This window comes from Bubalus kerabau, chromosome 5 (assembly GCF_029407905.1).
Source record: "Bubalus kerabau isolate K-KA32 ecotype Philippines breed swamp buffalo chromosome 5, PCC_UOA_SB_1v2, whole genome shotgun sequence".
NCBI lineage: Eukaryota > Metazoa > Chordata > Mammalia > Artiodactyla > Bovidae > Bubalus > Bubalus kerabau.
Window position 1 is genome coordinate 128,361,917 of NC_073628.1, and position 18,374 is coordinate 128,380,290.

The following is an 18,374-nucleotide window of genomic DNA, read 5'->3' on the forward strand; positions in this document are numbered from 1 at the left end:
TAATTCCATCCTGCCTATGAGCTTGGAGTTTCACATAAGAGAGAAGTAAACTTTCCTTGTTTAGCCCCTTGGTCTCTGAGAAAGCAACCAAACAGATATCTTATTAACACACACCCATGTTCCTTTACGTGAAAGCGAACTTAGTTCTTCTTGGCTGTTTGAACTGCAACACACTTAAGAATTAACTTGTCCGCTCTCTGAAAATTCCTGATTGGATTTAGATTAGGACTGCATTGAATTCATAGATCAATTTGGGGCACCCTGTGAATTTAAACATACTGCGTATTTCTACCTATAAAATTATTCATCTCTTCATTTACATATCTTCTTTTATGTCTATATATAAATCTTTTTAACTTTCTGTATAAAAGTCATAAACAACTTTTGTTCACTTTGTTCCTGCGTATTTACAGATTTCATAATACTCTAAAAGAGATCTTATTTTATTGCATTTCCTAATTATCTGTTGCCTATTATACAGGAATGTGATAATATTAGTCACTCAGTCATGTCTGACTCTTTGCAACCTCACGGACTATAGCCCTTCAGGCTACTCTGTCCATGGGATTCTCCAGGCAAGAATACTGGAATGGGTTGCCATTCTGTTTTCCAGGGGATCTTCCCAACCCAGGGATCAAACCTGGTCTCCTGCACTGTGGGCAGACTCCTTACCATCTGATCCACCAGGGAAGCCCATATAGGAAAGTAGTGGGTTTTTATAAAGTGATCTTGCAAAAGCTGGCTTAAAACTCAACATTCAAAAAACTAAGATCATAGCATCCAGTCCCATCACTTCACGGCAAATAGATAGGGGAAAAAATGAAAATAGTGACAGACTTTATTTTCCTGGGCTCCAAAATCATTGTGGACAGTGATTTCAGCCATGAAATTAAAAGATGCTTGCTCCTTGGAAGAAAAGCTATGACAAACTTAGACAGTGCATTAAAAAGCAAAGACATCACTTTGCCAACAAAGGTCCATATAGTCAAAGTGATGGTTTTTCCAGTAGTCATGTATGGATGTGAGAGTTGGACCATAAAGAAGGCTGAGCACTGAAGAAATGATGACTTCAAAATGTGGTGTTGGAGAAGACTCCTGAGAGTCCCTTGGATAGCAAGGAAATCAAACCAGTCAGTTCTAAAGGAAATCAGCCCCAAATATTCACTAGAAGGACTGATGCTGAAGTTGAAGCTCCAATACTTTGGTTACCTGATGTGAAGAGCGTACTCACTGGAAAAAAGCCTGATGCTGGGAATGACTGAAGGCAGGAGGAAAAGAGGGCAACAGAGGATGAGGTGGTTGGATGGCATTAACAACTCAATGGATATGACTTTGAGCAAACTCCAGGAGATGGTGAAGGACAGGGAAGCCTGGTGTGCTGCAGTCCACGGGGTTGCAAAGAGTCGGACATGACTTAGCGACAGAACAGCAACAACAGTTACATAGAAAGTGAAACTTGTAAACAAGGAACTTGGATATTAAGCTTAGGAGATTTTCAAGCAAAGTGCTAAAGGTGGCAGCCTGGTGTCTTCATGTTACTTATGGTTAAATTTGAGAGGAATGAGATAAAGTGAGGGAAGAATTGTTAAGCAAAAAGGAACCCATACCCGATGATTTGGAAAATCCTCCAGCCTATCCACGTTGTAAATTATGCTAAAATCAAGGGTTCAGTGTCAAGAAAGCATGCTCTGAGACATAACCAAGGTGGGACTAGACCACCTTTGGCTGGTGCCTCAAACAGAATAAAGGGTCAGAATGCTCAGTGACTCTGAGCGCTCTCTGCAGAAATCAGACATGTGACTCACAGATCTCCTCAGCCACTCCAGCAGAAGCCAGAAACGGAGACAGAACCATCCAGAAAAGACTGTGGAGGGGCGTCCTGTTTAAAGGAAGGAGCCCCGCCCTCCGATATACAGGGAAGACTCACGAGAATCTTTCCTGAGACCACGTTATACCAGCAGAAACACCACCGCATTAGACTGAAAGGGACAAGAGAGGACAAACTGAAAGAGGAGTGACAGACTAATATTCTACAGGTGGCAAAGTCCGAGGAAAATACTCAGGTGCAAATACACACTCGGTTCAGTTCAGTTCAGTCGCTCAGTCGTGTCCGACTCTTTGCGACCCCATGAATCGCAGCACGCCAGGCCTCCCTGTCCATCACCAACTCCCAGAGTTCACTCAGACTCACGTCCATCGAGTCAGTGATGCCATCCACCCATCTCATCCTCTGTCGTCCCCTTCTCCTCCTGCCCCCAATCCTTCCCAGCATCAGAGTCTTTTCCAATGAGTCAAGTCTTCACGTGAGGTGAACAAAGTATTGGAGTTTCAGCTTTAGCATCATTCCCTCCAAAGAAATCCCAGGGCTGATCTCCTTCAGAATGGACTGGTTGGATCTCCTTGCAGTCCAAGGGACTCTCAAGAATCCTCTCCAACACCACAGTTCAAAAGCATCAATTCTTTGGTGCTCAGCCTTCTTCACAGTCCAACTCTCACATCCATACCTGACCACAGGAAAAACCATAGTCTTGACTAGACGGACCTTTGTTGGCAAAGTAATGTCTCTGCTTTTGAATATGCTGTCTAGGTTGGTCATAACTTTCCTTCCAAGGAGTAAGCGTCTTTTAATTTCATGGCTGCAGTCACCATCTGCAGTGATTTTAGAGCCCAAAAAAATAAAGTCTGATACTGTTTCCACTGTTTCCCCATATATTTCCCATGAAGTGATGGGACCCTTCCAGAAAAAGGAAGGGAGACTCCAAGCATAGAGTCTTAAACCCGAGAGTGGAGCCTCAGATGTCAGGGCCAAGAGCCACAGAGTGTTATTTCCAGTCTTGAACCCTAAAATATTTTTCCCAGTTGGGTTTCAAAATTGCTTGGCATCAGTGACTCCTCTCTTCCACTTTCCCACTTTTGGAATGGAAATGTCTGTAACTGTTATCCTGCTCCATCATTGTGTTTGAAGAGCAGGTGATATATTTGCTAGTTTCACACGTCTAACAAATGGAGAGGAGTTCTGAACCAGGACAGATGATATCTAGAGTTTTACTCAGACCTGATATAAATGATTCAGATGATAGGACTTCTAAGTTGATAATATTTAGATGATATTTTGATGATTTATGGGCTTCCCTCATGGCTCAGCTGGTCAAGAATCTGCCCACAGTGCAGGAGACCTGGGTTTGATCCCTGGGTTGGGAAGATCCCCTGGAGAAGGGAACAGCTACCCACTCCAGTATCCTGGGCTGGAGAATTCCATGGACTGTATAGCCCATGGGGTAGCAAAGAGTCAGACATGACTGAGCGACTTTCACTTTCACTTTGATGATTTACATGGGAAGACTTCTGAGTTGATGTTATAATGTAAGGCTTTGTAGATCAGGGTAAGGACTTTGATTTTATTTTAGGTAAAGAGGGAATCCAGAGAAGAATTTCAACCAGCAAAGTGATACGACCCAATTCACATTTAAAAGATCACTGATGTGTACTGTAAGGACATTAAGAGGAAATGATGGAACCTGTTAGGAAACCATTACAGTAGCGTGGGCAAGAGAAGACAAGGACCCAGACTACAGTGATAAGAGCAGGATGGAGGAATAGAGGATTAGATTACAAAATGTATTCTGAAGGTAGAACTGCCAGAAGTTGCTAATAGTAATAAATTCAACACAGAAGATAAAAGAATAAGAGAAACATGGATGATTCTTGATCTGGGACTTGACCAACTGAGTAGACTGCTCTGTTCATTAGCTGAGATGGAGAAGGCTGAGGAAGGTGCAGATTCATGTGAGAAAACCAAGATTTGCATTTTAGTCACACCACGTTTTTATTCTAATAGACATGCAGATAAAAATATAAAGTAAGTACTTGGATATAAGAGGAGGGAACTCAAGGGCAGTTCAGAGCCAGATTTACAAATCTTCATGGCATTGAAAACAAAAGGACCAGGAGTTACCTGGTGATCCAGTGGTTAGGATTCCATGCTTTTACTGCCAAGGACATGGATTCAATCTCTGGTCAGGGAACTAAGATCCCACAAGCTACATGGCATGGTCAAACAAACAAACAAACACCAGAACCTATTATATGTTTTGGTTGGTATAACCAACCATCTATTCTAAAGAAAGAACAGGTGGAAAAAGAAGTAAGCCCAAGACCAAAGTCTAATACATTCTAATATTTAGAGGTCTGACAGAGGAAAGAAGCTAGCAGACAAAGAAAGCAAAACAGGTAAAAACAAGTTGAACACAGTGTTAGAGATGTCTTCTTACCAGGACCATTGATACTAATTATAATTATTTGTCTTGACATAGCCTTCATAGGCTCTACTCTACAAAAGCCAAGTTTAAAATGCAAAACTTTCAGATCTGAGCATTCATTTTAAAAATATTCACATGCTTAGGAAAGGCCCACTAGAAGAGGACACAGTAGTGGATGCTGAGGGGATACACAGAGACCCAGAAACTCCTCCATGATACGGCCACATGGAAATTAAAAAATTTTAACTTTAATCACAGATTTTAAATTCTATAGAAAACTGGAAGAAGTGACAATGCTGGACTAATACAGAGAACTCTGGGCATGGCACGGTCTGAGAACCACTGGGATAGGAATGGAGAGAACAATAAAGAACAGCAAGAAGAGCCACATTAAAAAGGTGAGTTCAGACCCACATCTAACTCTACCAACACTATTTTCTCCACTGAAGCTTCCTGTTTCCCCTGCAGCCATAAGCAGGCCTTTATGCATTTTGTTTTCCTACCCTCTGGCTGTCTCTGCCATTGTCTTCTCTCTTCATCTATCCACTGTTTTTACAGTTTTTGATTCCAATTGACTTGTACAGTGTCTTTCGCTGTTCAAATAAATTCTGTGTTTTAAAAAGTTTTTGTGGGACAAGGTAATACCCGTAAAGCTATTTAAAACATTTTTAGTACATCTGGATTAATATATTATAGGTGAAGACTAAAAATGTTTACATAGGGGAAGAAAACAAGGCTAATTTGTACCCCCCGCCGCCCCATTTTAGATAAGAAGCACAAGCCAACAATGGTTATAGCACTGAAAACCACAATCCTAAATCTGAGATTTCAGGGACCTGACTTCAATTTTCTCCTTTATGGTACCGGATACACAGATACATTACACTTTAATAAAGGAAGAGGCTATTCTTAAATGAACAGCAATCAAATCTGGTGACACACAGATAAGCTAGTATGATTATGTCAAATTCACCTAAAAGAGAGTTCAAACCTTTTATTCAACTTGAAAGAAGCGGAGGCCTTCAGACCTGTGGAAGACTTCCTGACAGCACACTGGCACTTCCCGGTTTGCCAGTCATACCCACGTGCCACAGATACGGACATGCCTCAAGCCTCCTCAGGGCGAAATATGAAGGCAGGAAGCACTGCTACTTGGCCAGACTCGGGAGGGCCAACTCGGTTTTCAAGAAAGAAGAAAGAAAAAGACAGTGCCCCAAATTTAAAAAGAGAAAAGAGCAGTACATTTATGAAGATTTCTCCTCCCCAAGTACACCTTTTCCTTTCTGCATACCCTTTCTCAGATGTGATCGCTTATGAGAGTGGGGACTCCCAGGGTTCTGATTCTTTCCGATCTAGAGAATACCTGATTCCTTGCCTCCCACCTAATAACTGAATTACCTTTCCTGGGGCCACCTCGTTCAACCACCTGGTTGTCAGGTGGCTCCTTCTAAGGAAGCACAGACAGCTGTTGGTGCCAAAAGATGTTGTGGTCTTTGGACATGATCCCGATGGGAATCGCAACCAACTCCTCACATCTCTCTGATGGGGTACAGTAATAGAACAGAAGTCAATGGGAGGTCAGCATGCACTCAGATTCCAGATTCTGAAAGGGAACAAAAATCAAACCCTCCATTCTGCACCTCTTCACCACGTCTGACAACCAATAGGCGAAAAACCGGCCTTTACCAGCCCATGAAAATGAAATATACAGTAACAACTCTCAGTAACCACATAATAAGCAGTATGCACTTTATGAAAGGTTATGTCTACAATACAAAGAACTAATATTAATATTTATTAAATTTTATACTTTGTAAGTCCCAATTATCTGCCATTGTACTAAAATGCATCCTACACTGTGAAGGGTTCACTTCATATTTAAGTATCCATGCAGAGCACTGACTCACCTTTTCTAATACAAATAAGTTCATGCACTCCACAGGTTCTTTCTCCACCTGTTAAGAAAAATTTTTTCAGAAATTAAAAACAGGTCATAACCTGAGTCTGACTGTTACAAAGAACTGCTATAAATTAGCTTCTAGAAAAGGCCTCAGAAAAACGTGTCCTAACTCTTCTCTTCCAACTTTACTATAGAAATATGCTAACCTGATACACAGTACCCTCCTGAACCCATAAGCTAGGATCTTATAAAATTCTGGAATAAGGAAGCTTCATACAAGTATGTTCTTTTAAGTGGCAAGTTTCTCAAGAGCAGACATCACAGCACCACTTCCTAAACACCTCTTTACATGATCCAGAAGGAAATACTGCAAGGAAGGACCCACTTTTGTATCCGAGCCTTAATTTATACAGGTAACTTATCATGGAAGGGTCAATACTGTAAAGGCGATATTTATGTTTTACAACATATATTCTGATCCTTTCTCCATTCTCCAGCTACCCACTCTTCTAAATCTACAAGACAAATTTTATAAATAGCATGATGATTAAACTAATAAATGTAACCAAAAGAATTACTTTATCTTAATCACCATTATTAGAAAAAATCACACTCGTTATCTTAAGAGTAATATTATTTGTTAGTTACCATAAAATAGGTATTTCCTTTGCACTGGATTATAGCACCACTACCTTAAACGAATGTGCGCTGAATGACATTCTGTAGTGTTCTTATATGCATAAATAACCTTACAATTGTGCTGAAAATTATGCTTCAACTTTATATAATAAAAATATTAAATAATTTCATCATCTTAGCTCACTACAGAAGCTTATTATAAACAGTTAAGTTATAAGAAATCGAAATATCTTACAGCCATAACATGAGAAAGAAAAACTATGATATCCACTGAAAAAAGTAGGTCATTCAGGAAGCAAGCTAAAAAACTAGAAAACAGTATTTCTATCACTAAAGTAGGTTAGAGCTTCATTCTAACTTGTCTGTAACAATGCCACTGCCTCTTTATTATCAACAATAGAGACTAAACACTGGTTATCAGGAAGATAGACTCAGCAAGAAATGCTTAACATAAAGTTATGATAATAAATTATTACTCAGCAAACCTTAGTATAAATACAGTAAGACTTTATCAAATGGGATATTACCAGTGAGTAATCACTGATTACTGGCTAAAGGGGCAGAATTAACTATACCTACAAAATATACTTTATACAAAATATACTTTATCTTTAAAAATGAGAAATTAGTCAAACGACTGCTGGAAGGGGAAGCTTTACCAAGTTATAAAAAGTAACTATTTTCAAGAGGTTTAGAAGAAGCATGTCATACAACACAACTATAATATATATTGACACCATCACTGATATTTTCATAGGCTACTTAGAAATAGTCTTTATATAGTCATTAAGACCTATTGTCAAAAGGTAACACTTCTAACTTAAGAGATACGCACATAATTCACATAACAGTCTTTCATGCCTATAACTGAAATCAGACTTCCCGCATATGTAACACAGATTTGTTTGGTTTTACTATACACGTCTAGTCTTCAACATAACTGTATCATTTTTTACAAGGGTTAATATAACAATAACAATAAAAACTACTGTATTCTAAGACTTTTCTCAAAACTGCAAATGACAATAACTCTCAGAAAGAACTTTACAAATGAAAAGTTATGTCAAATAACTACTGTATTTTAAATTTATAGAGTCAACCAATAATTACATTTGCCAAAGTATGCACAAAAACCACATAACTAGGAAAAGCAAGTAATACTGAGCTCTACTATTCCTGATATTTGTTCTGAAAATTCTAACCAACAAGTGAGATTTCACTGATGTGTAACTGAAAAGCAATCACTATTATTACTGAAATAAAAGGAATAGTAAAGATAGGTCAATGCCAGACAAAAAAGTAAAATTGAGGGGAAAAAACTTTCAAAAGTACAAAAGAAAAGTTAAATAAACCTTATTACATTATCAAATACAAAAATCAATATTCTTTTATCCCCAATCCTTCCTAAAGCCAGAAAGAGTATAAGGAAAAAAATACACATTGCGCAGGTTAAATGTATATTTTAATGTACTTGTTTGGGAATCAAAAGGCCTTAATATTTCTTCCATCTGAGATACAGCAAACTGTGTACAAATTTTATAACTTTTTAAACATTTTCTAAAAGCAAATCTGAAAAGTTTACAAGAGAAATGTCAAATTTGTAAGCAAAAAGCAAGCCACTGGAGGCACACCTTGACTTAAATATGGAGATATGGAGGTAATCCAAAAGTGGTCTACTGACTTTTTAAGAGTATAAGGCACAAGGGAAATGATTATTGACTTTTAAAATTTCAGCTTTCTGAGGCATACTTGATATATAAAATTTTAAGATATTTAAAGTGTATACCATTATGATAACCAAGTACGTATATCCAATATACAGGAGAATAATTATTTTTATTTGTTTTTTTGAGATAAATGACCATACAACACTGTAAGTTTAAGGCAGACAATGTGCTGATCTGATACTCTACACAGTAAGATTTCCACTTTAGTGTGAGCTAATACCACTAACATGTCCATGATTCTTTTTGTTTTTGTGGAAGGGACATTTAAGATCTAGTCTCTAAGCAACTTTGAAGTGTATATACATTACTGCCCTTGCTGAGTATTTGATCCCAGGACTTATTTATCAACAGGTCGTGAGCTGTACTTAGGCAGTATCTCCCTACTTCCCCCATCCTCCTTTCCCTGGTAAGCATCCTTCGACTTTCCGTTTTTATTTTATGAGTTCGGCTTTTTCAGAATGTACAGGTAAGTGTTATCATATACTTGTCTTTATCTGACTTGGCATAATGCCCTCAAGGTCCATTCACGTTGTCACAAATGGAAGGATTCCCTTCTTACCCAGAGCTAAATCATATTCCACTGTATATGTACATGTATATACGTGTGTGTGTGTGTGTGTGTTTATCTCAAACCTTCCTTTTCCATTCACCTATTGAAGACACAAAGGTTGTTTCCATATCTTGGTTATTATGAATAATGCTACAATAAACACGGCAGTGAACACATTTCTTTGATTCTCTGTTTTCACTTCCTTTGGATAATTATCCAAGAGTGGGACTGCTGGATCATATGGTAAGTCTATTTATAATTTTTTGAGGAATCTCCACATTTTTTTCTGTAATCGCTGAACCAATTTGAAGGAATGATTATTTAATCAATTAGTCAATCTCTTTAGAAAGAGATGAGTTTTCCACTAAAATGAATAGCCATCTCCAAAGTGAATTCTTGTATAAATAGAATTTTTCACATGCCAAATTTACTTCAAAGACATAATAATAATAAAGTCTTTAAAATCATATTCAGTTCAGTTCAGTCGCTCAGTCGTGTCCGACTCTTTGTGACCCCATGAATCGCAGCACGCCAGGCCTCCCTGTCCATCACCAACTCCCAGAGTTCACTCAGACTCACGTCCATTGAGTCAGTGATGCCATCCAGCCATCTCGTCCTCTGTCGTCCCCTTCTCCTCCTGCCCCCAATCCCTCCCAGCATATTAAAATCACTGAATATAAAAAGACTAAAACTTAAAAATAAATCTGTCTAGTTCATTATACATAAACAAACCAAGGCACTAAAGGTTAAATAATGTTGCTCAGGGTCACTAGTTAATTGTCAGAAAAAAGTAATTGGGATCCTAAGTTTAACAGAGTAGGAAAATAAACATTGATATTTCTTCATTTTTATGAAAAAAATTGTGAAAAATTTTTATGAAAAAAAAGAAAATTATGAAATTGTTTTCTAATCCTTTAAGGTAACTTAAGTAAAAATGAATTTCTCAAAACTGTTTTTGGAGATAATACTAGCATTGCTCTTGAAATGATCATCTCAGGAACATGGAAATGAGAAGTAGATAGAAGATGACAAGCTTAGTCAAAGTTACCATCTTTTCCCTCAGGCAAACCCATGTAAGAGCATGATATAAACTGGCATAATCCTCTACAATTGGGGTAAGTCAGGGTACACCAGGAAATAGACGTGCGTGGGCTCACACATGTGTGCTGTGAAATGTGTGCATGTGTGTTTAGACATGAATATGCACATAACTGAAAGGGCCTGGGAGCCAGCAATTTGGGAAGGGGAGGAAGGGTTAGTTACTACAAAGTATGTAGCACTTTTCACATGTCTACAGAAGAAAATATGTAGTGATGTTATATTCCCATCAAAAGGTGCTCAGGTATACAAATTAAACCCAAAGATTTAGTTCCTTAAAAATGAATCTGCTACTGCTGCTGCTAAGTTGCTTCAGTCGTGTCCGACTCTGTGAGACCCCAGAGACGGCAGCCCACCCGTCCCTGTGATTCTCCAGGCAAGAACACTGGAGTGGGTTGCCATTTCCTTCTCCAATGCATGAAAGTGAAAAGTGAAAGTGAAGTCGCGCAGTCGTGTTAGACTCTTAGCAACCCCATGGACTGCAGCTTACCAGGCTCCTCCGTCCATGGGATTTTCCAGGCAGGAGTACTGGAGTGGGGTGCCATGAATCTAGTCCTTTCTAAAACGGACTTTTATTTTTTCTACACATTTACTTTGACCATTAGCCCAAATCACTACAATTTACAGGTTCTACTAAGTCAAACACTACTGCAAAACTACTTTAGAAGTATTTTAAATTCCATTTCATCTAAAGATTTCTCTCCAAAAAACCATGCATTAAAGTAGCCACAGCCTTTTAATTAGTGTCTAGCTCACTTTAATAAACTGTTATAGCTATTTCTTCAGTAGATATCTATATTTCCATAATAGGTATGCAACTTTAAATATTTCCTACTAATGTTGCCAACTACTCCTAACCGCTATAACCCATTTAGACTACAGTCACTAATTTCTAGACACTTTTTAGTTTCTCCCTAGTTAAGTCATTCAAGGAATAATACCAATTTTAGTCTCTGATTGAAAACAGTGTTGTTGAAAGATCATGGTTTGCATAGCATAGTAAATAGTTTCTGTTTTAATCCATACAAGTTTCTATGAATTTTTTCAATAATTATTCTAACAGGTATAAGATTTATCTTATAAATTTACTGTTCACAAATGTAGTCCATTTTTCCCACTTTTGACTACTTTTCATTCAGTTTTTTTTTTGTTGTTGTTGTTAATTATGGTTTTGACTCTTTGAAGCTCATTAATATCATAAAACCTTGAATAGGTATACTTCACAAGAAGGTTTCTACTTAATTTAATTTTCTATTTAATGGAGAATACCTTTTTTTCCACTACTGCACCAGATCATTTTTTTAAAGCTACAAATACTCATTATTGCATTAGTAAGTTCAGAATATTGAATTTAATATTTCATTAAAATCCTCTATCTTTTGATGACTCATACTATTACTGTGAATATCAATTCTAATAACAGCCCTAAAATGTGAAAATAGGAAACTGAACTGAATACACATATGGATCATAGGAGTTTGTTTTTAAATAAATTCCTAATAACAGCTTGCTGTGTTGTCACTATCTCTTCTAAAAAATGGAAAATCCAGTGTTCCAACTTTTAGGTTTCTATTAAAATTTTACTATATATACAAATAAAATATGCAAATATTCATTTATTCAAAGATTGGAATGTTTTTTATTTATAGTAGTTTGATCAGCCTTATGCTATTCCTAAATATAAGTTCACATTAGGTATTAACAGGTGAGGATCTGGGGATGTTGGGGTAAAAACATGAAAGTCAGCTGAATGGAAATCGAATCCATGAAGACAATCTACTAACTACTACACACATGCTATGGACAAACATTATAATCATTTTAAATAAAGCAACTGTGTAAACACTATTACTCAACAAATTGTACAAATAAGCCAATATGTGATTCTGCAATACCACGGAAAATAACAAAAAGCGAAATGCATCTTAATACAAATATTTCTCTAGTGTTTTCTACTTTTTTTCTAATTTTGCTTAGTGAGTTAGAAAAGGAAACTAAAATAAACTGTAAATTATTCAAAAGTACTGTGTAGAGGTCTCTGAACAAATTTACCTAATATACAAACATGTCTTAAATCTCCATGAAATGTTAGAAATTTGATTCCTGCTGAAAGCCAAAAGATCTCTTCCAGGAACATCACTGCTTAAACTGACTGTAAATCTTCCAAAAAACAAACTGTTCAATAAATTGCCTTACTCAGTCACAGACTGACAGCTGAGACTTCCTAATTACATTACCCCTGTACACACTGTAACATCTCTCTAACAATAGCATGGAAAGCAGGAGTGTGATGTTCTCCCTCAAGACTAAGGATACAACATGCTTTCATTATTTTCTTTTTTTAATTAGTTCTTTATTTTTATTTTTTTTGAAGCCCCACAACATGTGGGATCCTAATTTCCGGACCAGGGATCAAACCTACACACCTGCATTGGAAGCACAGGGTCTTAACCACTGGACCACTTGGGGAAGTCCTGTATTGGGTTTTTTAATTACACATTTCAAATGAGTTCTGAAAGCCCAAATTATATCTTGGAAATCTCAGAGTCACAACAAATCTTCACAGGCATCTGAGTCGTACTAATGACTTACAAAATAAATGCGAAAGTGTGTGTAAAAGGCATTGTGAATAAAAAGTCCCAACAGATTCTCTGATTTACCCTTCTTTCACTACTTTTCTTTTTTAAAAAGCTACCCAGAGAGATTAAGTAAAGTTACTATGTGTAGCAAGTTAACAATCAAGATGAATATTTTTACTTCAGCAAGGAGTAATTTTAATTCTGCATGGAGTCTAAAGTTATTCCAATGGAACAGACAGAAAAATGTGGACTAGATGGAGAAGGGTGTAAGTCAGATCACTAAAGACTAGCTTTATCTTGAGGTTTTAAATCAGACTTGCCCTTTACAAAGATAACTAGAAATAGTTTGAAAAATGGATTGGAATGAGCCTTAAGACCGGAGATAACAAACCAAGGGAAAAAACTAATACAAATCTCTTAATGAGAGAAAAGGGAATCAACTAAAATGTAATTTTAGTTAATTTGAGATGCAGGCGTGGTAGGACTTAGTGATCAACAGGATGTGGAGGGTGAATTATAAGACAGGGTTGATTTCCAGCTTTCTAATTCAGACGTCTGGTTATTTAAAAATGCTACTCAGATGGCAAATTTGCATGGAGTGGGGAGTATGGAGGCTGGATTTGGTAGCTGTGAAGACAACTTTGGTTTAGGACATTTTGAATGTCCCAAGCTAAACATTTTTGATTGCTGTGGGACGTCCAACATATATAGCTACTATGCAGAATTATATTAGGAAAACCATGTGTACTTTTAATTTAGTAATAGTGAATTTTTATTTTATTGCTCCAGGAAGCAGAACTAGGAACGGGTAGATAGACAAGTTACTAAATGGCAGACATTTGGTCAAATATATCTGGGCAAGGGATGCAACCCTTTATGATAATCGATAGAACTCTCAACAATTCAAGAAACATCTTGAGTACATACTATATTCAGGTATTGTACAAAATCTAATGAATAAAAACCAAATAAATGTTATGCTCCAGGCATTTATGGTCAGACTGGGGAGACAAATTTACAAACAAGAGATTTCCACATGATTCAAGGGGTGTAATCACAGCAGAGTGTACAAAGTAGAGTGAGAACAAGGTTGAGAATGGAAACGAGAACATTAGATCAGGGAGATAAAGAGAAGGCTGAGAAATAAGAGAGGAAGAAAAAACTTCAAAAAACAGGAAAGAGTCATCAATGTCAGACTGATGAAGTGAAGTGAAGTGAAGTTGCTCAGTCGTGTCCGACTCTTTGGGACCCCATGGACTGTAGCCTACTACGCTCCTCCGTCCACGGGATTTTCCAGGCAAGAGTACTGGAGTGGGTTGCCATTTCCTTCTCCAGACTGATAGAGGCCAACATTAGAAGAGTTAATATGCCAGATAACAATTACACATCTTGACAGGCTGGCTAGACCAAAGATTCCCAACCTGTTATCTCCCACAAGATCTCTAGGGTAACAATAAGGGTCTATAAGCCATTCTTAATATTTTAGTATGCTTTTTAAAAATTGTACCTTAACCTAAGATAGGGCTAACTGCTTCACCTCTGACTGGAATTATATTAGCTTAGAGTGGTAACACCATCATCTTATATTTGTCTGGAGTCCTGATTAGCAGATAGCTGATTGATAAGAGGAGGAAATAAATGTATTGTAAAATAGGGGCTTTGAAAAAAAATGAATAAATAAAAGTAACCCTTCGTACTTAAAAGTCTGAATTAAAGGGTTAAAATGTTGGGCCAGGGCTAATAAAGAGTACACTTAACAGATACAAATAATCTCTTCTTTAAATCAAAACACTAGTTAGCTGGGCAAGCAACTGAAAACACATGACTTGAAAGTAGTCCAGATAAAAGAGACTGTGATTTTGGTTGATTACAACTTCATCCTGAGCCAACATGAAGCTCCAAAATGGCTATTCTAATTAGCTACACTAATAAGATTATGCACAAGGAGTGATATAACAGTTTTAACAAAACATCTGTAATGGAGTGGCATACTACCATATTTCAAACTTTAAAACATACAACTACCAACCATCTAGAGGAAGAATTAAATATTGTGTCTAATAAAGAAAATGCTCAGGAGTTGTCTCAAAACGGTAAAAGTGACGTCAGGTACACAGAGAATAGGGAACTTTCAGTTTATTGCTCCAGAAAGCAGACCGAGGGTGAGTGCATTGAAGGAAGTTACTAACAGCAGATTTTTGGTTAAAACCAGGACCTTATGAACTGTAAGAATTATAGTTCCACATCGGCATAAATGTTCATTGGCATATGGGCTCAATGAACTCATTCTCATTGAATATTTTTATACAAAGTAAGGATGATTCATCTGGTGTTCACACTATATTGTAATTGCATGGTTAAAATTATCTGTCTCCCTCACTAGAATATGTACTCCTTGAGGGAAGAAATGTGATTTTATTCATCCTTGTGGCTCCACAGGGTCCAGCACAGGATGCCAAGCACATCGACTGCTCTGTAAGTCTACAAAATTAACAGGTGAATGAAGACACTGAATATTTTAAGAACCACTTCTTTGGGAAATGGGAAGAGATGCTCCTGTGGGCCCCTTAAAATTCTAAGATGTCCCTAGTATAAAGCCCTCATCCAGAGTTCATTCTACTTCATGACACAGCTTGGGGGAGGGTACAAACAATCTGCTTTAGTATGTGATAGACAGCACATCTTACTTGACATCTTTATTAGAAATGCTAGTATTAACGATAGTTTCCTTGCAAAACTAGAAAAGACATAATTCCTGACAGTTATATTATGAAGCCATCAACAAATTATTAAGTATGAAAATATTGACAGTTTCTCAAGCACAAAAGAATCTCTAGAACAGGAAAATTTGAAAATCTTGTTTTTTAAATATACAAGCAGTAGTAGGCAGAGCCTGGTGGCTCAGCTGGTAAAGAATCCACCTGCAGTGCAGGAGGCCCCGGTTCGATTCCTGGGTCGGGAAGATCCAGCGGACAAGGGACAGGCTACCCACTCCAGTATTCTTGGGCTTTCCTTGTGGCTCAGCTGGTAAAGAATCTGCCCGCAATGTGGGAGACCTGGGTTCAATCCCCGAGTTGGGAAGATCCCCTGGAGAAGGGAAGGGCTACCCACTCCAGTATTCTGGCCTGGAGAATTCCATGGACTGTATAGTCCATGCAGTTGTAAAGAGCTGGACACAGCTGAGCAACCCTCACTTCACAGTAGGCCGAGCAAAATGCCTTCAGCTGACATAAAAAAGTAATTGATCACATTTAACAATGAGAGGGAGAAGGGAAGAGTCAATGGAGAAAAGGGGTGGAAACCGCAAATTTTTTAAAGAAATTTTAAGTTACAGGATCATACATGGATACTATCTTGCTAATTCTTCTTCACCTTCTGCATAAGCCTTTTTGTCTTTACCAAGTCACAAGAAATTCTTCCACAAAGTGGTTGGGGAAATAAAGTACAAAACATAAATCAGTATATTCTGTTTCTTGATTTTTGACCTCCAGTAAATAGTAAGATAAAGTTTGAAAGTACTGCTCTGGATAACAAGAATATCAAAGATTATCAGGAGATCTTATTCCCAGTGCTCTCCATCACTTTAGCTAAACGGTGAGTGGGTCCTAAGTCTCCTCAGTGGTGTCTGACTCTTTGCTACCCTATGGACTGTGGTCCCTCAGGCTCCTCTGTCCATGGGATTTACCAGGCAAGAATACTGGAGTGGGTTGCCATTTCCTTCTCCAGGGGATCCTCCCCACCCAGGGATCGAACCTGTGTCTCCTGTGCGTCCTGCATTGGCAGGCAGAATCTTTACCACTGAACCATCTGGGAAGCCCCTTAGCTAAAGCAGATACTTGAAACTGTCTGAATAGGTAATCAATCTCTTAAAATAAGTAAGATAAACATAAGCACACAACTAAACCAATTCTGGATCCGGCAAAGCTGTATGCCTCAGGGTTGGCCACCAAGATGGGAAGTGCTTTCAAAAGTTGTATTTAGGAGAAACATAAAATTTAGGCTAGGTCTGACAATGCTGTAGGTGCCTTACACATTTGTACAGATGCATACACATACACACAGGGAAATTTTACAAACCACTTTCATTGTTTGAAGTAAGGGAAGAGTGGGATAGGGGCTCAAACATGCTGCAGACTTGCACATACATCCTAGACGTAGCATATTAATTTTCACAATATTGTCCTTTAAAACAAAGCAAAATATAGACACTTCATGCCAGTTACATGTTTCTGTAAGAAGAGAAAAATACACTTTAGTGCCAGCTGTCTACCTTATCGAGGAACTTTAATTAAGCTATTTTTTGAAAATATGAGTATGGATGGCACCGTAACACTTAATAGACTGACATATATGCAGGATTTTAAGAGTGTGCATTTCTTGTAAAGATGTCTTTGCATCTCTTTCCTAGAGAAAAACCAGTTTTGAGTGTTAGGAGGGAAAAATACTTGAGAAGGAAATTACCCTCACTCCAAATTCCCTGGCCCCCTACAACAGCACACAGAAGGGGAAGGACGGACAGCGCAGTCCAGCATCTGCTCCAGAGTAGGGGCTGAGAAGGGTTAGGACTGGGGACAGCAAGCTGGCCTCCCAGTTTGGGAGGAAGGGGAATATCGCGGGAGGGCGGCTTGCTGGGGCGAGGTCAATGGAAGGCGGGGTACACCCTGCGCTCCCGGGCTCCTCCAGCCCGTCCCGCCGGGTCTGCAGGGCCGCACCGGACGCCCCCCGCCCCTTCCCCCGACTCGGCGCCGCCGGGAGCTAGCAGCGGCCCCAGCGGCGCCGTACCTGTCGGCAGGAGCCGCTCGACTCGTCGCGCCGGGCCGCGGGCCGAGGCCGACGGAACCGCGGAGGCCAGGTATAGAGTCTGGCGGCGCCGCTCCGCCCACCAGCCTCCCGGGACGCGGTCCGGGACCCTCGAGCCTGCACAGCCGCTCCGGGGCCCATCGGCGCCGCGGCCTCCCGGGCACCCCCGAGCTCCAGCTACCTGGGCGTCCCCCCACCCTCCGCCCCAACCGCGGACGGCCTCCACTTACCTTCAATCGCCATGATGCGCTCGCCCTGGACCGCACCAAGTGCGCGGCCGGGGGCGGCGAGCGGGACGCGCGGGCGGAGGACGCGCCGGGGCCGCCGGCGAGCGGGGCGGGGCGGGGCCGGGCCCGCAGGCGCGGGGCGGCGCGGCCGGGAGGGGCGAGGCGCGGGCGGGGCGGAGGAGGGGCCCGGGCGCCGCGGGCGCGCCGAGGAAATGGACGCTTCCCGGGCAGCCCGCCGCCGCCGCCGCCGGCACGTGACGCGCCCTGCCGCCGCCCCGCCGCCCCCGCAGCGTCTAGCGCCGGGGTTCGGACCAGGAGCGGGGCGCGGAGGGCCCCCGGGGGGCCTGCACCCGAGACCAGCCCCGGGGCCTCTCGGCGGCTGGAGCCGCTCACCGAGACGTCCGCTCACCGAGACGTCCGCTCCCCGCTGGCGGGCGGCAGCCGGAGTCGACTGAGGGGCGCGCGAAGGCTGCGGTCAGCACCATGGACAGGTCTCAGCTGTCAACCGGGCTCCGGGATCCCCACCCACCCGGTGATGACTCCCTGAGATCTGGTCATCCGAAAGCCTGCTTGTTTGGGTTTTGCTTTGCCTGCA

General features: G+C 40.1%; 1 protein-coding gene across 2 annotated transcripts in view; it reads right to left on the minus strand.

The window, feature by feature from the left end:
- Positions 1-17,897, minus strand: part of SYT14 (synaptotagmin 14) — a 198,232-nt gene extending 180,335 nt beyond the window's left edge. The window contains exons 1-3 of one of the 2 annotated variants that reach the window (XM_055583091.1): positions 17,783-17,837; positions 6,167-6,214; positions 5,658-5,862 (exon numbers count right to left, since the gene is read on the minus strand). Coding sequence is in view for 1 of the 2 variants with exons in the window: in XM_055583090.1 (XP_055439065.1) it covers positions 6,167-6,214; positions 17,783-17,795 (61 nt within the window). In the remaining variant the exon portion in view is untranslated. Of the gene's footprint in view, positions 1-5,657; positions 5,863-6,166; positions 6,215-17,782 lie in introns of both variants that reach the window. The other variant, XM_055583090.1, reaches the window with a different exon arrangement.
- Between the last annotated feature and the right edge of the window lie 477 nt (positions 17,898-18,374).